General features: G+C 31.4%; 1 protein-coding gene across 4 annotated transcripts in view; it reads left to right on the forward strand.

Annotated features, from left to right (window-relative positions):
- LOC148949211 (uncharacterized) overlaps window positions 1–20,240 on the forward strand; it is a 340,130-nt gene that overhangs the window by 200,364 nt on the left and 119,526 nt on the right. For all 4 annotated transcript variants that reach the window (XM_089092875.1, XM_089092872.1, XM_089092873.1 and 1 more), the window contains exon 5: window positions 5,124–5,223. In XM_089092875.1, the coding sequence (XP_088949001.1) occupies window positions 5,124–5,223 (100 nt within the window). The remainder of the gene's footprint in view (window positions 1–5,123; window positions 5,224–20,240) is intronic.

The raw sequence follows: 20,240 nt of genomic DNA on the forward strand, positions 1-20,240 counted from the left end.
AAAAAGGAGCATGCTGAGAGAAATTAAAAGTAAGTAGAAAAGTAACATTATATATATATATATATATATATATATATATATATATATATATATATATATATATATATATATATATATATATATATATATATATATATATATATATATATATATATATATATATATATATATATATATATATATATATATATATATATATATATATATATATATATATATATATATATATATATATATATATATATATATATACGTGTTAAGAAACAGTTATCACTCCATAATATGCCAAAAAATCGTAGTTACCAAACTTTGAAAGCAGTGAAAGTTATATTTTTTTCAGAATTGCATAAAATGATTCATTTTACTTGTAGATAGAAAGTTTATTATCCTTTCATCCTAGGGTAGAACTAACGTAAATAGTAATATTTGTGGGTTGGGGCAATTGCGGGTGGGGCACTCTTAATTGAGTCAAAGTCTAAAGCTATGATATAGGTTTGATACATTAATAAACATTTATTGTTGTCAGATATTAAATAATCGTCCCATTATTTATATTTGAGTCTCTTAACTAAAATGGCTGCTGACCACTGTATTAGGTGAATGCCGTGAACTTGAGGGCTTCTTCTCTTCTGAATGAGATGACATGGTTTCAGTCTGCACAGGGGCGAATCCAGGATTTTTTAGGGGGGGGGGCAAAATGGGTTGATCCGAAAAAAAAATTTAAGGGGGGGGGGGCAAAATAGGTTGATCCGATAAACTTGCGTTATGAGCAAGTTTAATTAACGCAAACTTGAGTTTGCGTTAATTAAACGGAGGAAAACGATCACGGAGGAAAAATATTCCCCGTCACGTTTCACAGTTGGTCCTCAAAAATCCTTGCAAATTTCGGAAAGCTTTGTCCATTTTTAAAGACGCTGCTGGGAATGAACTGTTTCCATACTTGCCAAAGTTCTTTCTGACTCTCTGCAGCTTGCCCCATTCACGTGCTTGAGAAAAAAAAACAGTTCTCGATTTTGTCGGTCATAAAAACCGGAATAAGCTAAATATCTCGAGTGTTTCGGCCCTTATGAAAACAAAGCAACTTGTCCTCAGGTCGTCAAGTGGAGTCCATGACAGGGTGATCCCCTGCGATTTGACTCGGGCTACCAAGAAATGGAAACAGGTGGATCCAACTTCAGGTCTTATCTTGGGCCACCTTGTATGAAGTCAATGTTTTTGGAACCAGCGACGGAGAAAGAAATAGCTAAAATTGTTATGGGATTGAAAAATTGTTCGTCGTCTGGCCCTGATAATATTCCTACTAAAGTAATTAAGTTCATACTTCCTTCCATTATTTCTCCCTTAACAAAACTTATTAACCTCTCCTTTCAGCATGGTATTTTCCCGAGTAGTCTCAAGCGTGCTCGAGTCATCATATTATATAAGGTGGGACACGAAATGATCCAGCCAACTATCGGCCAATTTCTTTGTTGTCTGTGTTTAGCAAAATATTTGAGAAGGCGATGCTTTCTCGTCTTAATAATGTTCTTACTTCTAAAGACTTTGTTCGCAATTTTCAATTTGGTTTTCGAGAACATCATTCAACTAAGCATGATTGTGCAGTTTTACTGAATTATCTTCATTCTGCCATAGATTCCCATTTGATTCCTGCTGCTTTGTTTCTGGATGTTTGTAAAGCCTTTGATTCTATAACCCACAGTGTTCTTCTATTTAAACTTTCTCATTTTGGCGTAAGAGGTAGTGTGTTTGATTGGTTCAAGTCTTTCTTGTCTGGTAGAATAATGTCTGTTGATCCACTTTTTCGCTCACCATCAAGTGTTGACCAGGGGGTCCCTCAAGGGTCAGTTTTAGGGCCGGCACTGTTTTTAATTTATATAAATAACCTAATTTTTGCAGTTGGAAATAAAAATTCTCTTCATTGCTGTCATCTATGTCATCCAACAGTCTCCCTTACCCACAACTATAGTTTACATACCTCGGATTCTCTTGTTACTTTTGCCGATGATACCACCCTTATTACTTCTGGGAGAACAGAGGATGAGGTTCGTACAAAGTTAGTGGACCTCTTTGAGAGAGTTTCAATTTGGTTTGATGCTAACTCTCTTGCCTTAAATGTTTCTAAAACTAGTTTTTTAGTTTTTTCTCATATATCCCAGGCTTGTCCTCAATTATCTGAAATTCATATATCCAAAGGCTTTATTATTAGACCAAAGGATGGCCATGTCCGTTTCCTAGGTATCCTCCTAGATGAAAATTTATCTTTTAAACAACATATTGATTTGATTAAAATGAAGGTATACAGAAACCTCGGTATTCTAAGAAAACTAAAACACATCTTTCCAGGACCAATTCTAAGAATCCTATTTCATAGCTTAATTCATTCTTATATTTCCTATTGTTCAGTCAGATGGATGTCTACTTTCCCTTCTTTTCTCAAACCGCTTTCGAATACTTATGATAAAGCTATAAATCTTATCCAGGATGTAAATCGTTCGGCAACTAAACCGTTACTTTATATTAAAAAACTTTATATTCTTTCCTGTACGTCTTTCGATTTTCTTCAGCTCCATGGCGATATTCCTAGGTCCCTTAGATTTACGTATTCTTTTTTATCTGATCGGTCAAATTATCAACTCCGTAGTTCTCTTAATATCCAAATTCCCCAGACACCAACAATAAGATCCGATTTTAATCCTCTTGTTGCGTGTCATTTGACATGGAACATCCTTCCCGATTCGGCTCAAAAATGCCACTGGTTTGGCACCTTCAAAAGACTAGTAAAAAAATATTTGCTTTCATGTGATTAATTTTCTTTAGTTTTGCCTGCTGCCAATGGTTTTTTTCATTTAATTTTTTTTTTATTATTTTTTTTATATATATATATAGATGTTGTGATTCACTGTAGTTTGATAAAGCTTATTTAGTGAACTCTCCTTTTTTTTTTATAGATGTTGTGATTCACTGTAGTTTGATAAAGCTTATTTAGTGAACTCTCCTTTTTTTTTTTTTTTTTTTTTTTTTTTTTTTTTTTTTATTTATTAAGCAAATGCTTTACATGTTAAAAGTTAAAATGCTTATGTTTATATGTTTAAATATTAATGTTATGTTTATATTGTTTAAATCTTAAGCGTTTAAATGTTTAATGTTTATTTGTTCTTTTCATAATCCCCCTCCTACAGGCCATGGAGCCTTTGTGGGGATTTGTAGATTGTTATGTAATTATTTTACTGGTATATGGAAAATAAATCTATCTAAAAAAATCTATCTATCTATCAGAATTCGAAACTAGTCGATGCTTTAAATTCGGATGAGGACGAGGCCGCGTAAAGTCTTTTAAGTAAGACTTTTTTAATTATGACTACATGTTTTTCTTTTTACTATAAAATTTGTATGATTTACCTGACCTGAAGACTATTGACAAGAGGATATTTTTTAAACTAATTATTGTATGTTATATAAGTTTTCTTTTTCTTGGCAGCCCTAGTCCAATTTGAGGTGTACTTTTTAACTTACATAATTTTACAACTAAATCGATGGCCGATTACGTCGTATCCATTTTGAAATGATATGGATTAAATTGGTTTTTGATTATCAATAATACGAACGAGAAAGAATCCAGAAAAAATCAGTTCAATAACAATCATAAATTAATTGCTTTAAAATCTGCCAGACATCTTTGTAAGCAGCTTATCCCGAATTTAAAGACCAGCCCAATTAGTGTTTTAAAACTGGTAAATTTCCTCCTAAAAGTGTAAAATTGAAGGGTTTAGATTTCAAACCTAAAAACGGAAACTGGGGTACAAATTTCAAAAGCCGTCACTTTCAAACACACCTCAGATTCTTAGCACTTCATCGCCTGAGTTGCTTTGTGATGAGTTGTAGCTGTTTATCTCGTTGATTGTTTTTTACTTTTTCAATATATCTGAATTTTATGACCTGAAGAACATCGATAAATTTAAAGCCGGGTTTCACCAGCAGAATTTCCAGAATCCAAGATTCCAGACTATTGTTCGACGTCTTGCATACACCGCATCTGGAATAGGAAGCCTATCCAGTAGTACATCCAAATAATCCAAAAAAAGGATTTTTGAACTTGTAGGTTTACGGAATTTTCAATCATACTATGAAAACAAAAGAAAAGAGGAAAAGAGAAAAAAAAGAAAAAAAGGAAAAAAGATTTTGAAAATCGTACTGATTATCCTCCTATAGTAAAAATCTATGTTTGAGGGTGCGCGTGCAGCGTAGCCGCACGCGCAAAAAATTTTTTTGAGCATTTAGTAAAAACAGATGCGATCTAGTAAATTTTTCCTCTCTGATAAAGCAAATTCTTCCGGGTCAGGGTGGCAACCCTGACATCAAATCACCCCTTTCGTTTAAAGATGGTAATTAGTCTTAAAGGTTTTACCGAAAATAGGAGTAATAGGAAAATATATTTGAAGAGGCATAGCAGGATCAAAAGGAGCGATTACTTGATAGAATTTATTGGGCAAATAGGGCAAATAGGGCAAAAAGGGCAAATAGCGAATTTAAGCATAAGAAAACAGGTTAAAGGGGGTACGGTGAAATTAGCTACACCATGGCATGCTCCATAGGGTACATTCTGAGAAATTCTCTTCAAATCTTCGGCCTACCCTGTTAGAAATCGTTGTATCTTTTTCTTGCTTTTTTCTCAGCTTTTATTTGATTTTTTTTTGCTTTTTTAAACAACTCCTTACTGAGTTATTGAGAATTTTGAAAGAAAAAAAAAGCGGGGATATTAAATTTAGAAGGGGAAAGAATAGCTCATAAAAGAGTTTTAAAAAAAAAAAAAAACATAAATTACTCTGAAATCTTTGTAAATATGTTATATAACTAGTCACTAGTTAGAAAACCACTAGTTACTAGTGGTTTTCTAAACGTATAGGTAAATAATAAAACCTCTTTTACCTTTTCACTTGATTGAAATAAACTTTTTAAACTTAGTTGGAGAGTAGAAGTGAGTGTCATTTATACTAAAGAGCAGCAACTAAAATAACTTTGACATTGCTTGACACCTTTTATTGAGTTTTTTTTTGGGGGGGGGGAAGTATCGATTTTTGTGTGTATGAAGTAAACCTCTAATTGTGTATTTTTTTTTTTCCAAGATACGATGGCGCTGTGCACTTTGGGGTTTTGGACTTCAATTTGCTTTTGGACTCCTCGCTTTAAGATGGGCTACTGGAAGACGAGCCCTAGAATGTATCGGTAAGCTTATTTTTACAAAATTTTACATCTTTTTAAGGATACATGTACACCGAAGATTAGGGTCTAAGTGTCAGATTCCTTCTGGTATGCTGTTTATACAATTGTAATTATTTTTCATACACTGTGTATAATGCTATGTTCAAGTCTTGCACGCTATATTTGAAAGCCAGTGTCCGTAAGGACACTGTCCTGTTGTCGCTGATTTTTTGGCAAGGAACAGCGGTAAGTGGCGTAACACTGTAAGCACAGCCAGAGTCAACCCAGCTCTAAATGGGAACCTGGAGACATCTGTGGAAGGTAAACAGGAAGAGTGTCCGTAAGCACAGGACGACTGGTCCCCAGCTTCCATTATTTTTGTTGTTGTTAAAAATCCATGCCTTCCCACAATACAAATACAGTAAAGGATTGTTTCAAAACTTCTTGCAGGAAGACGTTCAGACACTAGAGCAATATATTTTTTCAAAATACTGAAATAGGCTTGGTTTGTTCCTGTTTTAATTTGGTGAAAATAAAACCAAGAAAAAACATACATGTCAAACAGTTCGTGGTAACGAACTGTAAGTAAGGAGCGACCCGGCTCAATGGTAACCGAAACTCTAAAACACGAAATTTTGATACCAATAGATATATCAAAAGAGTCAAATTTTAATGCTGATTTCAAATATATAAGTTTCATCAAGTTTAATCCTATCAAAAAGTTACGTGCCTGAGAAAATTTGGCTGATTTTAGAAAAAAAGGGGGAAGACCCCTTAAAAGTTATCGAACCTTAATGAAAATCACACCATCATATTCAGCATATAAAAGAACCCTACTGTAGAGGTTTCAAGCACCTATCTACAAAATGTGGAATTTTGCATTTTTCGCCAGAAGAAATATCACGGATGCGTGTTTTTTTTTTGTTTTTTTTCTTTTTTTTCAAGGATGATCGTATCGACCCAGTGGTCCTAGAATATCGTGGGAGGGCTCATTTGAACAGAAATTAAAAGTTCTATTGCCTTTTTTAAGTGACAAAAAAATGGAGGACAACTAGGCCCCTTCCCACGCTCATTTTTTCCCCAAAGTCACCCGATCAAAATTTTAAGATAGCCATTTTGTTCAGAATGGTCAAAATTATGATAACTATGTCTTTTAGGATGACTTAATCCCCCAAAATCCCCAGGGCGAGGGCTGAAAGCTATGAACTTTACCCAATTTTAACGTATAGTATTGGTTATTGGGAAGTATACTGTATACAGGCGTTTTCAGGAGGGATTTTTTCTGGTAGGAGGGGGGGGGGGTCGGGAGTTATATGGGAGGATCTTTACATGAAGGAAGTTTTCATGGGGGAAGGGACATTGCTATGAAGGGGTGCCGGATTTCCCAGTATTATTAAAGAAAAAGATCAGAAACTAAATCAAAAAAAAAAGTTTTTCAACTGAAAGTAAGGAGCAACATCAAAACTTAAAACGAACAGAAAATATTATTTATGTGATTGGGTTTACCCCCTAGTCGAAACATAGATGTTTAAGCCAAAGATTTTCTAGTACTTCAGTAATAGATATTTATTCTAATTAACGGCTTTTGTTATTAAGGGGTCATTTTTAAAGAGTTGGAACAAAATTCGAACTCTGGCTTAAAGAGCAAGGTATTGACTAGGGGGCGAACCCCCTAATATACGTATTAAAAATCTATGAATATACAAGTTCTTTACGTAAGTTAATTCGTAAGTTACCTATATTTATTACTAATAAAAACGTTTGTAAATAAAATTAAACAAGTTTCGAGAAAGCCATTTAACCAAATAAAAGTAAAATTAATATACAAATTTGGTTTTAATTATTCATGTACGGTGAGCCAAAATCAAAACCTCAATTAACTCAAAAACGTTCAAAAATTAAATAAAAAAGACAATTTTTTCAACTGAAAGTAAAGAATGACGTTAAAACTTAAAACGAACAGAAATTATTCCGTATATGAAAGGGGCTGTCCCCTCCTCAACGCATCGCTCTTTACGCTAAAGTTTGACTTTCTCACAACTCTATTTTTGTAAATAGTAAAAAACTTTAGCGTAAAGAGCGAGGCGTTGAGGAGGGGACAGCCCCTTTCATATACGAAATAATTTCTGTTCGTTTTAAGTTTTAACGTCGTTCCTTACTTTCAGTTAAAAAAAATTTGTTTTTTTTATTTAATATTATGGTAAATTGTGACTCCGAATGCAACGAGTGCTGTTGGAAATGTTATGTCATGTTCTTAATTTCAATTCCTGAGCTGACTTATCAGTTTTTGAATACAATTTTTCATTCTTTTTTTCCTTTACAGAATTGAATGAAACAAGGACCTTAATAACCTTAGATTAAAGGGCCAAAAATGACTTCAAACTAAACTGTCCCAACCTAGCTCCCCACAACTTAACATCAACATAGGCAAAATTCTACCGAATAATTATCTACCCATACCAACTTCCAACCGCAAACATACCCCTACGACATTTTTCCCCATCCACACAACCCCGCACTTTATCCCTTTGTCGATGCTTTACACAACGGTTGTTCTTTTTTTTCTTTTTTTTTTTTATTAACCCTTCAAGCAATATAGTTTATAAAGATAGATAAGGATAGATTAGATAGACGGATAAATAAGGATAGAGTAGATAGATAAATATATAAGGATAGAGTAGATAGATATATACATAAGGATAGATATTAGGATATATAAAGAGATACAAGTTAGATAAGTATAGAGTTTATAAAAGTTATTTTGATGATTCCAGAGCGTTGAGTTTATTTAACATGTTTCGAGGCTAATTTTATAACTTGTAGTTCTCAAATACTAATTGTCATTAGAAAAAATTCAATTTAACGAAAAAATGGTTCAATTTAAATACTAATTGACATTAGAAATAGTCCAATTTAACGAAAATAGTTTCATTTTAAACTAATTGGTATTAGGTTAAATTGAAAATTAAAAGTTAAATTGCAAAAAAATAGATGTAGCCACCCTTACCTGTTATACTTTATAATAGCAGCAGATTTTTGAAAGTCTTTGTTTATACATTAAAGAAATAGCAATCATTAGGCTATTGCCTTAACAAAGTGCCAAAACCCGTGAAGGTTGGTGATTTCTCTCTGGCGATCTTTTTTCAAATGATATCTGATTATCTTAGTCTTGATTTATCTCTTCGTCATTTTTTAATAGTTTTTCTGTGGGTTTCATCATTTTTGTTTTATCTCAAACTTATCTATGTTAAGCATGACCTAGCCTGCTTTCGTTTGAATATTTGAATAGCTTTAAATACTTACAATGGGGACGATTTAATTCCATTTTTGAAACATGCACGCACCGTATTTTACTTTTGGATTCTTATAGTTCAGTTCAGTTCAGTTCATTTTATTTAACATCAAAATACATTTAACAAATATGCCAATACCCGCCCCAAGAAAGATACCAAAAAGCACTTGTGACTGGGCGGGTACATACAACTTATTTACTAATTAATGATTAACTATAAAAAAAAACAAAAAAAAAAAAAAAAAAAAAAATCTTAATAATAATAAAAAAACACTAAAAAACAAAAAAAAATCAATCTCTCATCAATTCATTTAATAATAATAATAATAACAATAAAGATAAATAATAATAATAATAAAGAAAAAATAAAAAAAAAACTATGAGCCTTGACCTAACAAATATTTTTTCAATTTATTTTTAAATAACCCCAGGTGCTCAGCCGCCCGAATGCTCTCCGGAATAGAGTTCCACACATTAGGTCCTGAAAATCTAGTATGGAAGCCGGTCCTGGTTCCACTTCTATTCGGAACAATGAAATCACTAACATGACGAGTTTCATAATGGTGCAAAGACCTATTGTCATTAAAATAATCACGAAAAACCTCTGAACTAACATCATTCCAGCATTGATAAGCAAAAATTCCTATTTGGTAGTCTCGTAGCTGTCCTACATTCAACACTTGCAACTTGTTGAAGCAAGCTGAAGTGTTATTTACACCTTCAACATACCCACCAATAAGACGCATCGCTCTATTTTGAAGAGTCTGAACACGTTTAAAATTCACATAAAAATTACTTGCCCATAACATACAGCCATACGAAGCATATGGGTGGATCAAAGTATGGTATAAAAGCAATAAAACTCTCTGAGGTAATATTAATCTCATTTATTAAGTGTCATTGTTAAAGTAATACAATTGGGGGTGTAGGTAGGGGGCTTTGGCAAGGCCGTATCCAGGGGGGGTGGTTAGGGAGCTTGAAACCCCCCCCCCTCCAAATGTTTGTCCGACTCGTAAAAACGTAGCAAAAATGGACACAAACAAATTTTGTATGCGTTTTTTGATTTTTTTTTTGTAAGCCCCCCCCCCCCCAAAAAAAAATTGAGTGAAATCCCCTCCGAAAAAAAAATCCTGGGTACGACCTTGGGCTTTGGTCCCCCAGATCCTGGTTTGTGTTACCCTATTATGCCGAAAAAAATTATTCATTGTGTTTTTTTTTGTTTTGTTTTTTATAGTCTTATCAGAATTCCACCCTTTTACATGTAATTAGTAATTTCGGAACTTCTTAGATAAGAACTTTAGTGAAAATCTAATTCTTAAGTAGGAAATATGCCATTATCCCCCTTTGGTTTGAACTAAACGTTTGTTTATCCTGAAGAATCGGAGATCGAGAGGAGGGGAAAGGCTAGAGTCGGAGGGCATGTTTCGGGACATGAAATTAAGTGGACCAAAATATGTGAAGCACCGTGATTTCAAAAAGGTGTACAATGCACCACATTCTTCAAAAACTACTCGATGATGTCTTTGTTTGATCATTGGCTATTTGAATACTTTGTCACCCTCACTCTGAAGGCTGTAGGCAAATATGTAGCTAATTGAAACTTCAGCCCAATAATTGGACCCCAGGACTCTGGGGTGGACTTAGGCCCGGGGTCTTGCCTTTGGGGAGCCAGTTGCTTAACCCCCACTAAAAATAATTTTATTTTGAAAATTTTTTCTTGTTAAAATATAAAAAAAAACATTCCTCAAACATCCAGGGAAAAAATACTTTCTGAATAAAAATTCAGTTTTATAATTTTAATACGGCACTAATTTTACTCAATGAATTCTTCTCTTTCATCCATTCCTTTTAAATACATTGAAATCCAGTAGTTGATTAAAGGACTCATAATTTTTATAACCAGTAGTTGATAGAATGGCTCGCGATTTTTGTAGCCATTCATTTATTTGTAGAATTAACGATAAAGTCAAAATGAAAACGAAAATAAACGAGATATACGTTGTTTATAAGCTAAGCTATGCATGCTAGTAGTAGTAACCGTATAATGCATTAAAACCCTACCCGCAAACTTACGCCTGAGGCAGCGGGTATGCGTGTAGGTTTCCTTGTCCCTTTTCAATGCATTGGGGTTACCAGGGTCATTAGCATAGAGGTATCATTTCTATAGAAGGTAGAGTAATTTGAAAGATCATGTGGACTTCGCTTGAAGGTATATACTTTGCTTACATGCCCTTACCAAACAGGTTGTGTGCGTACTTTCAAGTAATTGGGTTACCAGGCTCATTTAATACCAGTCCTATTAAGGACAAGTTTTTTCTGACGTAGATTTCTAGTTCATGATATACAAGTTGTTTTTTTTATTTTAAATACCTGGTAATTAATCTGTAAGTTTATTAGTATGTTTTTTTTTTAAAAACTTTGGTAATAGTTTAATTGGTTTCATTAATAGAAAGATTACTGCATTTTAAAAGGGTAATTAATTATTTAGTTTAAGAGATTTGCGAAATTTTTTTTTGAGAAAATATATTTTCGAAATGATATTTGCGTAGACGCTTACAAGGGACATTGCTAGAAAGTATTCAATAGCTTAATTGAAAAGTAACGATATAATGACATTGTGACTTGACCTAGCTTTACCTCGCCGATGTGTTCTTTATAATACGTAAGTAACGTTTTAAAAATATTGTAAATTTAAAAAGAACGGTCTGAAATGTGTTAGGCGGGGGGGGTGGTGCAGAGAGGGGTGAGGTGCACGAGGGTTATGTTAAAGTGTATACAGTTGCACGGAGTGATTTCGGTTAGAAAAGGGTACAGTTACAAGGGTGATTAAGTTGAACGGGGGGTATGCATTTTTTTTTTAGTAAATAGGGCTCCCTGTTTTCAAAATCCCTTTTTCTTCTGAGGCTTGGAGCATTTGGTGACTAGATATTAAACGTAATGAAATTTAGCACGGAGGTTCAGTTGTACAGGGGTTTCAGTTATACAGGGGTTCAGTTACATGGGGGTTCTGTGTGTTAAATAAGTAGTTTTTGTATATTTTAAAAGAACTTTACTTTGATTTAGAGACTGTCGCTAATTAGAACGAGTTATTTTTCTTTACTTGATGTTCTATAAAAACGCATAGTGGGTTTTATATTATGAGTGAGTTTATCTTTTTAAAATTGCGGTCCTTGGTTAGTTCTAGTCTGTTTAATCCTAACTTGTTATTTTTTTTTTACTTGTGTGTCAAAATAAACTAAAAATATTTGTTATAAATTTATTTTTTTTATATTTTAAAAGAGCTTTACGGGGATTGAGAGACTCAGTTGCCTAATTCCGTGTGATTTTTCTTTACTTGATGGTCATTAAAAACGAAATTTTTATGTTAAATAAGTAGTTTTTGTATCTTTTAAAAGATCTTTACTGGGATTGAGAGACTCAGTTGCCTAATTCCGTGTGATTTTTCTTTACTTGATGGTCATTAAAAACGAAATTTTTTTGTTAAATAAGTAGTTGTTTTGTCTTTTAAAAGATCTTTAGGGGGATTGAGAGACTCAGTTGCCTAAGTCAGTGTGATTTTTCTTTACTTGTTGGTCATTAAAAAAGAAATTTTTCTGTTAATTAAGTAGTTTTTGTATCTTTTAAAAGAGCTTTACGGGGATTGAGAGACTCAGTTGACTAAGTCAGTGTGATTTGTCTTTACTTGATGGTCATTAAAAACGAAATTATAGTGTTAAATAAGTAGTTTTTGTATCTTTTAAAAGATCTTTTCGGGGATTGAGAGACTCAGTTGCCTAATTCCGTGTGATTTTTCTTTACTTGGTGGTCATTAAAAACGAAATATGTGTGTTAAATAAGTAGTTTTTTTATCTTTTAAAATAGCTTTACGGGGATTGAGAGACTCAGTTGCCTAATTCCGTGTGATTTTTCTGTACTTGTTGGTCATTAAAAACGAAATTTTTGTGTTAAATAAGTAGTTTTTGTAACTTTTAAATGAGCTTTACGGGGATTGAGAGACTCAGTCGCCTAATTCCGTGTGATTTTTCTTTACTTGATGGTCATTAAAAACGAAATTTTGGTTTTAAATAAGTAGTTTTGTATATTTTAAAAGAGCGTTACGGGGATTGAGAGTCAGTTGCATAAATCCGTGTGATTTTTATTTACTTGATTGTCATTAAAAAAGAAATTTTTGTGTTAAATAAGTAGTTTTTGTATATTTTAAATGAGCTTTCAGGGGTTTGAGAGACTCAGTTGCCTGATTCCGTGTGATTTTTCTTTACTTGGTAGTCATTAAAAAAGAAATTTTTGTGTTAAATAAGTAGTTTTTGTATCTTTTAAAAGAGCTTTACGGGGATTGAGAGACTCAGTTGCCCAATTCCGTGTGATTTTTGTTTCCTTGGTTGTCTTTAAAATAGTAATTTTTGTGTTAAATTAGTAGTTTTTGAATCTTTTAAAATATCTTTAAGTTGTTTTAGAGACTCAGATTAATAATTAATTTTTTTTTTACCCTAAGGGTTTTAATAATATATATAAATATTATTTTAAAATTTGTTGTTTTTGTATAAAATAAAAAGAGCTTTTCTTTTTTTGAGATACTAATTTGACTTTTTCCGTGTGTTTTATGTTAAATTGGTGGTCGTTAAAAAAGAAATTTTTGTGTTAAATAAGTAGTTTTTGCATATTTTAAAAGAGCTTTAAGGGGTTTGAGAGACTCAGTTGACTAATTCCGTGTGGTTTTTCTTTACTTGGTTGTCATTAAAAACGAAATTTTTGTGTTAAATAAGTAGTTTTTGTATCTTTTAAAAGAGCTTTAAGGGGTTTGAGAGACTCAGATGACGGTTTCAGTGTGGTTTTTCTTTACTTGGTTGTAATTAAAAACGAAATTTTTGTGTTAAATAATTAGTTTTTGTATCTTTTAAAAGATCTTTAAGGGGTTTTAGAGACTCTGTAATGCACTAGTTTTTCAGTAAAGACACTCAATATCATAAAAGTGTTTAATTCAAACTTTTTTAGAACTTCGAAATTTCTCAACTTTATTTATTTCTTTCTTTCTGTACATAACTTAAAATGTCAAAATATGCTTACAGTTCTAACAATTGAGCTCTGTGATTGGTCAGAGACACTATGTGACTTTCCCACTAGCATTCTATGACCGGTTATTGACAGCGCTCTGTGATTGGTCAGAGACACGATGTGACTTTCCCACTGGTATTCTATGACTGGTTATTTACACAACCTAATCTATTGCATGTATTAAATCAATATTTTTTACGCAGTGGAACGATAAACACATAAGTCATATCTTTAAAAAAAAGTGAAGATGGAACATTTTAATAAAGTGTGTTTACATAACAAGGTTATTGTAGCATTGAATGCCGACAAAGAGAAATATTTAAACTTTGAAACAAGTACAGGTGGTAGCACTATTGGAAATGTATGCATGCATTGTCATGACAGTAAGGAATTAAATTTCTTTGGAATACCGAAAAAATTCAACTCTTATGTTTGTGGATATGCGAGATTGAGATCTCCAGAGATGATTGCACTCAAAGAGAATGCCAACATAAAAATAATCATTGATGATAGAGGACAACTCCTTGCTCCTGTTGCAGGTAACACATTACCTACTGATACATCCAATCATCACCTTTCAGGTATTAGCATTCAACGGAAGGTCAATAAAAGAAAGGCCTACTCTTCTACTAATATCGGAAACCATATCTTGTCTACGTGCCGAAACTGTTACCTGTATAAAAATAATGTGATAATAGACAGTGAAATTGCCAGAAAAATAAAAATGGCATTGTCAGAAAATATCACTATGGAATATAAAGATGAATCGATGAAAAACAAAACACCAGCAAACGTTACTGCCATTGGTCAAACAGTCATTGAACCAAATAATACCAAAGACGAAAAGCATATTGAGCCTTTTGATGAGACACCAGTAAAAATTGTGTATGACTCAAAATGGAATAATGATTATTCTACTGATTACGAACTAAGAGAAGACAATAGCTATAATATCAAGAGAGAACATGGTGAACTATTTTATGGAACAGATTCAAAATGTCCAAAGTTAATTGTTGATATTAATAATGTATCATAACATATTTATTGTATTAATATTCTACATAGCATTATTTCATTAAAAATATATTTTGCATTACATTGTTATGTGTTAATTATTTTTAGAGTAAGCTAGCATATCAAACGTTTAGAATGTCTAATAAAAAGTCTGAGATGTAAGAAAATGAATTTGCATACATATATTGTCAGACACATGGGGACAAATTTTTTCTTTAATTCACCTCCTTGATAAATAAAAAAAGACATTTCATTCAAGAAATTATAACTAAACTCTAAGTAAGCTACAAACTCTGTCTTGAAGTTACCTCATGGATACACAATGCAGAAATTTCATTTAAGAAATTATCAAAAATTGTACGTAAGTAGCAAATTCTTTCAAAAATCTGTTAATACGTTTAAGCAATAAATATCTTTAAGCTTAACCCGTCTTTATTCTTTAGAATAGTTTTATTCATTTCATTAAATTAAGAAGAAATTGTAAGTAAGTAACAATAGCTTTCTTGAATTCGCTTCCTGGACACAATACAGATATTTAATTCAAGAAATAATAATAAAATCGCAAGTAAGTAATAAAGTCTTTATTGTTTTCCCCTCTTGGATACACAATACTGAAATTTCATTCAAGAAATTATGAAGGAATTCTAAATAGGTAACACACTCATGTTACCTCATGGATACACAATGCAGAAATTTCATTTAAGAAATTATCAAAAATTTTAAGTAAGTAGCAAATTCTTTCTTGAATTCGCCTCCTGGGTAAATAAAAAGACAGTTCATTAAAGAAATTATGAAAAAATTGTAAGTAAGTAGCAAATTATTTCTTGAATTCACCTGCTGAATAAACAAAAAAGACATTTCGTTCGAGAAATTATGACAAAATTCCAAGTAAGTAACAAACTCTTTATTGTTTTCATGACTTAGATACACGTTGTAGAAATTTAATTCAAGAAATTATGAAAAAATTCTCAGTAAGTAGCAATTTCTTTATTGAAGTCAACTCTTTGATAAAAAATACTGAAATTTCATTTAATAAATTATGAAAAAAAACAATTTCTTTCTTGAAGTCAAATCTTGGATACACAATACAGAAATTTCATTCAATAAATTATGAAAATATTTGCAAGTAAGTAACAAACTCTTTTTGTTTTCACCTCTTGGATATACAGTACAGATACTTCATTCAAGAAATTATGAAAAAATCGCAAGTAAGTAACTTTTTTTCTCTTTATCAAAAACAATTTTCACTTAGCTACACGATGTAGAAATTTAATTCAAGAAATTAGGAAAAAAATTCTCAGTAAGTAACAATTTCTATTGTTTTCACGAGTTAGATATACGATGTAGAAATTAAATTCATGAAATTATGAAAAAAATTCTCAGTAAGTAACCATTTCTTTCTTGAAGTTAACTCTTGGATACACAATACGGAAATTTCATTAAAGAAATTATGAAAATATTTGTAAGTAATTAACAAACTCTTTATTAATTTCACATCTCGGATATACAGTGCAGATACTTCATTCAAGAAATTATGAAAAAATCGCAAGTAAGTATCTTTTTTTTCTTTATCACAAACAATTTTCACTTAGCTACACGATGTGTGAAATTTAATTCAAGAAATTATGAAAAAAAATTTTCAGTAAGTAACAATTTCTTTCTTGAAGTCAACTCTTGGATACACACAATACGGAAATTTCATTCAAGAAATAATAAAAAATATTTGTAAGTAAGTAACAAGCTCTTTATTGATTTCACCTCTTGAATATACAGTACAGATACTTCATTCAAGAAACGTGATTAAACACGTTTTGAAACTACATGCTATTTGTATGCCTTTCCTTGGCACCTTTCCAAACGAACAGGGATTCCCCACTGGTTCCTACACATTGCAAAAAAGTGAGCAGTACGAAAACTCCGCGTTTTCAACCAGACGGGTTTTTTAGAGACCACGACGCAGAGAGCCGAACATTCGACATATCTAAAGTTAATTTTTTTAAGGTTCATGGCCCCGAACGCCCGTCCCCCCACGTAACTTCGTCTAAATGAACCTTAAAAAAATGAAATAAAGCTATGTCGAATTTGCATATCTCTCCTTATTGGTCCCTAAAAACCAGTCTGGTTGAAAACGTGGAGTTTTCGTACTGCTCACTTTTTGCAATGTGTAGGAACCAGTGGGGAATCCCTGTTCGTTTGGAAAGGTGCCAAGGAAAGGCATACAAATAGCATGTAGTTTCAAAACGTGTTTAATCACGTTTCTTGAATGAAGTATCTGTACTGTATATTCAAGAGGTGAAATCAATAAAGAGCTTGTTACTTACTTACAAATGTTTTTTATAATTTCTTGAATGAAATTTCCGTATTGTGTGTATACAATATGTGAATTAGATAAGTAATTTTTTAATGACCTAAAATTTTTTTTCATAATTTCGGTAATATTTAGTCCATCCGATTTAATCTAATTTAAAAGTTAGTTTTATAAAGAAAAAAAAAAGCTAATTACTTGCTATTTTTCATTATTTTAATTAATTAAGTGTCTGCAATTTATATCCATTAGGTGAAATTAATAAAGAGTTTTTTACTTACTTAAAAATATTTTAATAATTTATTGAATTAAATTTACGTATTGTGTATCCAAGAGTTAACTTCAAGAAAGAAATGGTTACTTACTGAGAATTTTTTTCATAATTTCATGAATTTAATTTCTACATCGTATATCTAACTCGTGAAAACAAAAGAAATTGTTACTTAATGAGAATTTTTTTCCTAATTTCATGAATTAATTTTCTAAATCTTGTATCAAAGAGAATATTGTTTTTGATAAAGAGAAAAAAAAAAGTTACTTACGTGCGATTTTTTCATAATTTATTTAATGAATTTTATGTACTTTATATTAAAGAGGTGAAAACGAAAAGAATTTGTTACTTACTTACAAATATTTTCATAATTTCTTAAATTAAATTTCTGTATTGTGTATCCAAGAGTTGACTTCAAGAAAGAAATTGTTTTTTTTAATAATTTATTAAATTAAATTTACGTATTGTGTATACAAGAGTTGACTTCAAGAAAGAAATTTCTACTTACTGAGAATTTTTTCATAATTTCTTGAATTAAATTTCTACAACGTGTATCTAAGTCATGAAAACAATAAAGAGTTTGTTACTTACTTGGAATTTTGTCATAATTTCTCGAACGAAATGTCTTTTTTGTTTATTCAGCAGGTGAATTCAAGAAATAATTTGCTACTTACTTACAATTTTTTCATAATTTATTTAATGAACTGTCTTTTTTATTTACCCAGGAGGCGAATTCAAGAAAGAATTTGCTACTTACTTAAAATTTTTGATAATTTCTTAAATGAAATTTCTGAAGTGTGTATCCATGAGGTAACATGAGAGTGTTACCTATTTAGAATTCCTTCATAATTTCTTGAATGAAATTTCAGTATTTTGTATCCAATAGGGGAAAACAATAAAGACTTTATTACTTACTTGAGATTTTATTATTATTTCTTGAATTAAATATCTGTATTGTGTCCATGAAGCGAATTCAAGAAAGCTATTGTTAATTACTTACAATTTCTTCATAATTTAATGAAATGATTAAAACTATTCTAAAGAATAAAGACGGGTTAAGCTTAAAGATATTTATTGCTTAAACGTATTAACATATTTTTGAAAGAATTTGTTACTTACTTACAATTTTTTGATAATTTCTTAAATGAAATTTCTGCATTGTGTATCCATGAGGTAACTTCAAGACAGAGTTTGTAGCTTACTTAGAGTTTCGTCATAATTTCTTGAATGAAATGTCTTTTTTTTATTTATCCAGGAGGTGAATTCAAGAAAAAATTTGTCCCCATGTGTCTGACAATAGATGTATGCAAATTCCTTTTCTTACATATCCGACGTTTTATTAGACATTCTAAACGTTTGATATGCTAGCGTACTCTAAAAATAATGAACACATAACAATGTAATGCAAAATATATTTTTAATGAAATAATGATCTGTAGAATATTAATACAATAAATATATTATGATACATTATTAATATCAACAATTAACTTTGGACATTTTGAATCTGTTCCATAAAATAGTTCACCATGTTCTCTCTTGATATTATAGCTATTGTCTTCTCTTAGTTCGTAATCAGTAGAATAATCATTATTCCATTTTGAGTCATACACAATTTTTACTGGTGTCTCATCAAAAGGCTCAATATGCTTTTCGTCTTTGGTATTATTTGGTTCAATGACTGTTTGACCAATGTCAGTAACGTTTGCTGGTGCTTTGTTTTTCATCGATTCATCTTTATATTCCATCGTGATATTTTCTGACAATGCCCTTTTTATTTTTCTGTCAATTTCACTGTCTATTATCACATTATTTTTACACAGGTAACAGTTTCGGCACGTAGACAAGTTATGGTTTACGATATTAGTAGAAGAGTAGGCCTTTCTTTTATTGATCTTCAGTTGAATGCTAATACCTGAAAGGTGACGATTGGATGTATCAGTAGGTAATGTGTTACCTGCAACAGTAGCAAGGAGTTGTCCTCTATCATCAACGATTATTTTTATGTTGGCATTCTCTTTGATTACAATCATCTCTGGAGATCTCTATCTCGCATAACCACAAAAAAAAGAGTGGAATTTTTTATGTATTAAAAATAAATTGAATTAATTAATTTCATTAAAATTAATTAATAAAAATCAAATATTGCTACCACCTGTACTTGTTTAAAATTTTAAATATTTATCTTTGTCGTCATTCAATGCTACAATAACCTTGTTATGTAAACACACTTTATTAAAATGTTCCATCTTCACTTTTTTTTTTAAAGATATGACTTATGTGTTTATCGTTCCACTGCGTAAAAAATACTGATTTAATACATGCAATAGATTAGGTTGTGTCAATAACCAGTCATAGAATACCAGTGGGAAAGTCACATCGTGTCTCTGACCAATCACAGAGCGCTGTCAATAACCGGTCATAGAATTCCAGTGGGAAAGTCACATCGTGTCTCTGACCAATCACAGAGCGCAATTGTTAGAACTGTAAGCATATTTTGACATTTTAAGTTATGTACAGAAAGAAAAAAATAAATAAAGTTGAAAAATTTCGAAGTTTTAAAAAAGTTTGAATTAAACACTTTTAGGATATTGAGTGTCTTTACTGAAAAACTAGTGCATTACAGAGTCTCTCAAACCCCTTAAAGATATTTTAAAATATACAAAAACTACTTATTTAACACAAAAATTTCGTTTTTAATGACCACCAAGTAAAGAAAAACCACACGGAATCAGGCATCTGATTCTCTCAAACCCCTTAAAGCTCTTTTAAAAGATACAAAAACTACTTATTTAACACGAAAAATTTTTTTGTAATGACTACCAACTAATGAAAAAACACAAGTAATTAGGCAAATGATTCTCTCAAACCCCTTAAATCTCTTTTAAAAGATGAAAAAACTACTTATATAACACAAAAATTTCGTTTTTAACGACCACCAAGTAAACAAAAACCTCACGGAAACAGGCAACTTAGTATCTCAAACCCCTTAAAGCTCTTTTAAAAGATAGAAAAACTACTTATTTAACACAAAAATTTCGTTTTTAATGACTACCAAGTAAGGAAAAACCACACGGAATTAGGCAACTGAGTCTCTCAAACCCCGT

This window comes from Artemia sp. Qi Xiang Cuo, chromosome 8 (assembly GCF_049724085.1).
Source record: "Artemia sp. Qi Xiang Cuo chromosome 8, ASM4972408v1, whole genome shotgun sequence".
NCBI lineage: Eukaryota > Metazoa > Arthropoda > Branchiopoda > Anostraca > Artemiidae > Artemia > Artemia sp. Qi Xiang Cuo.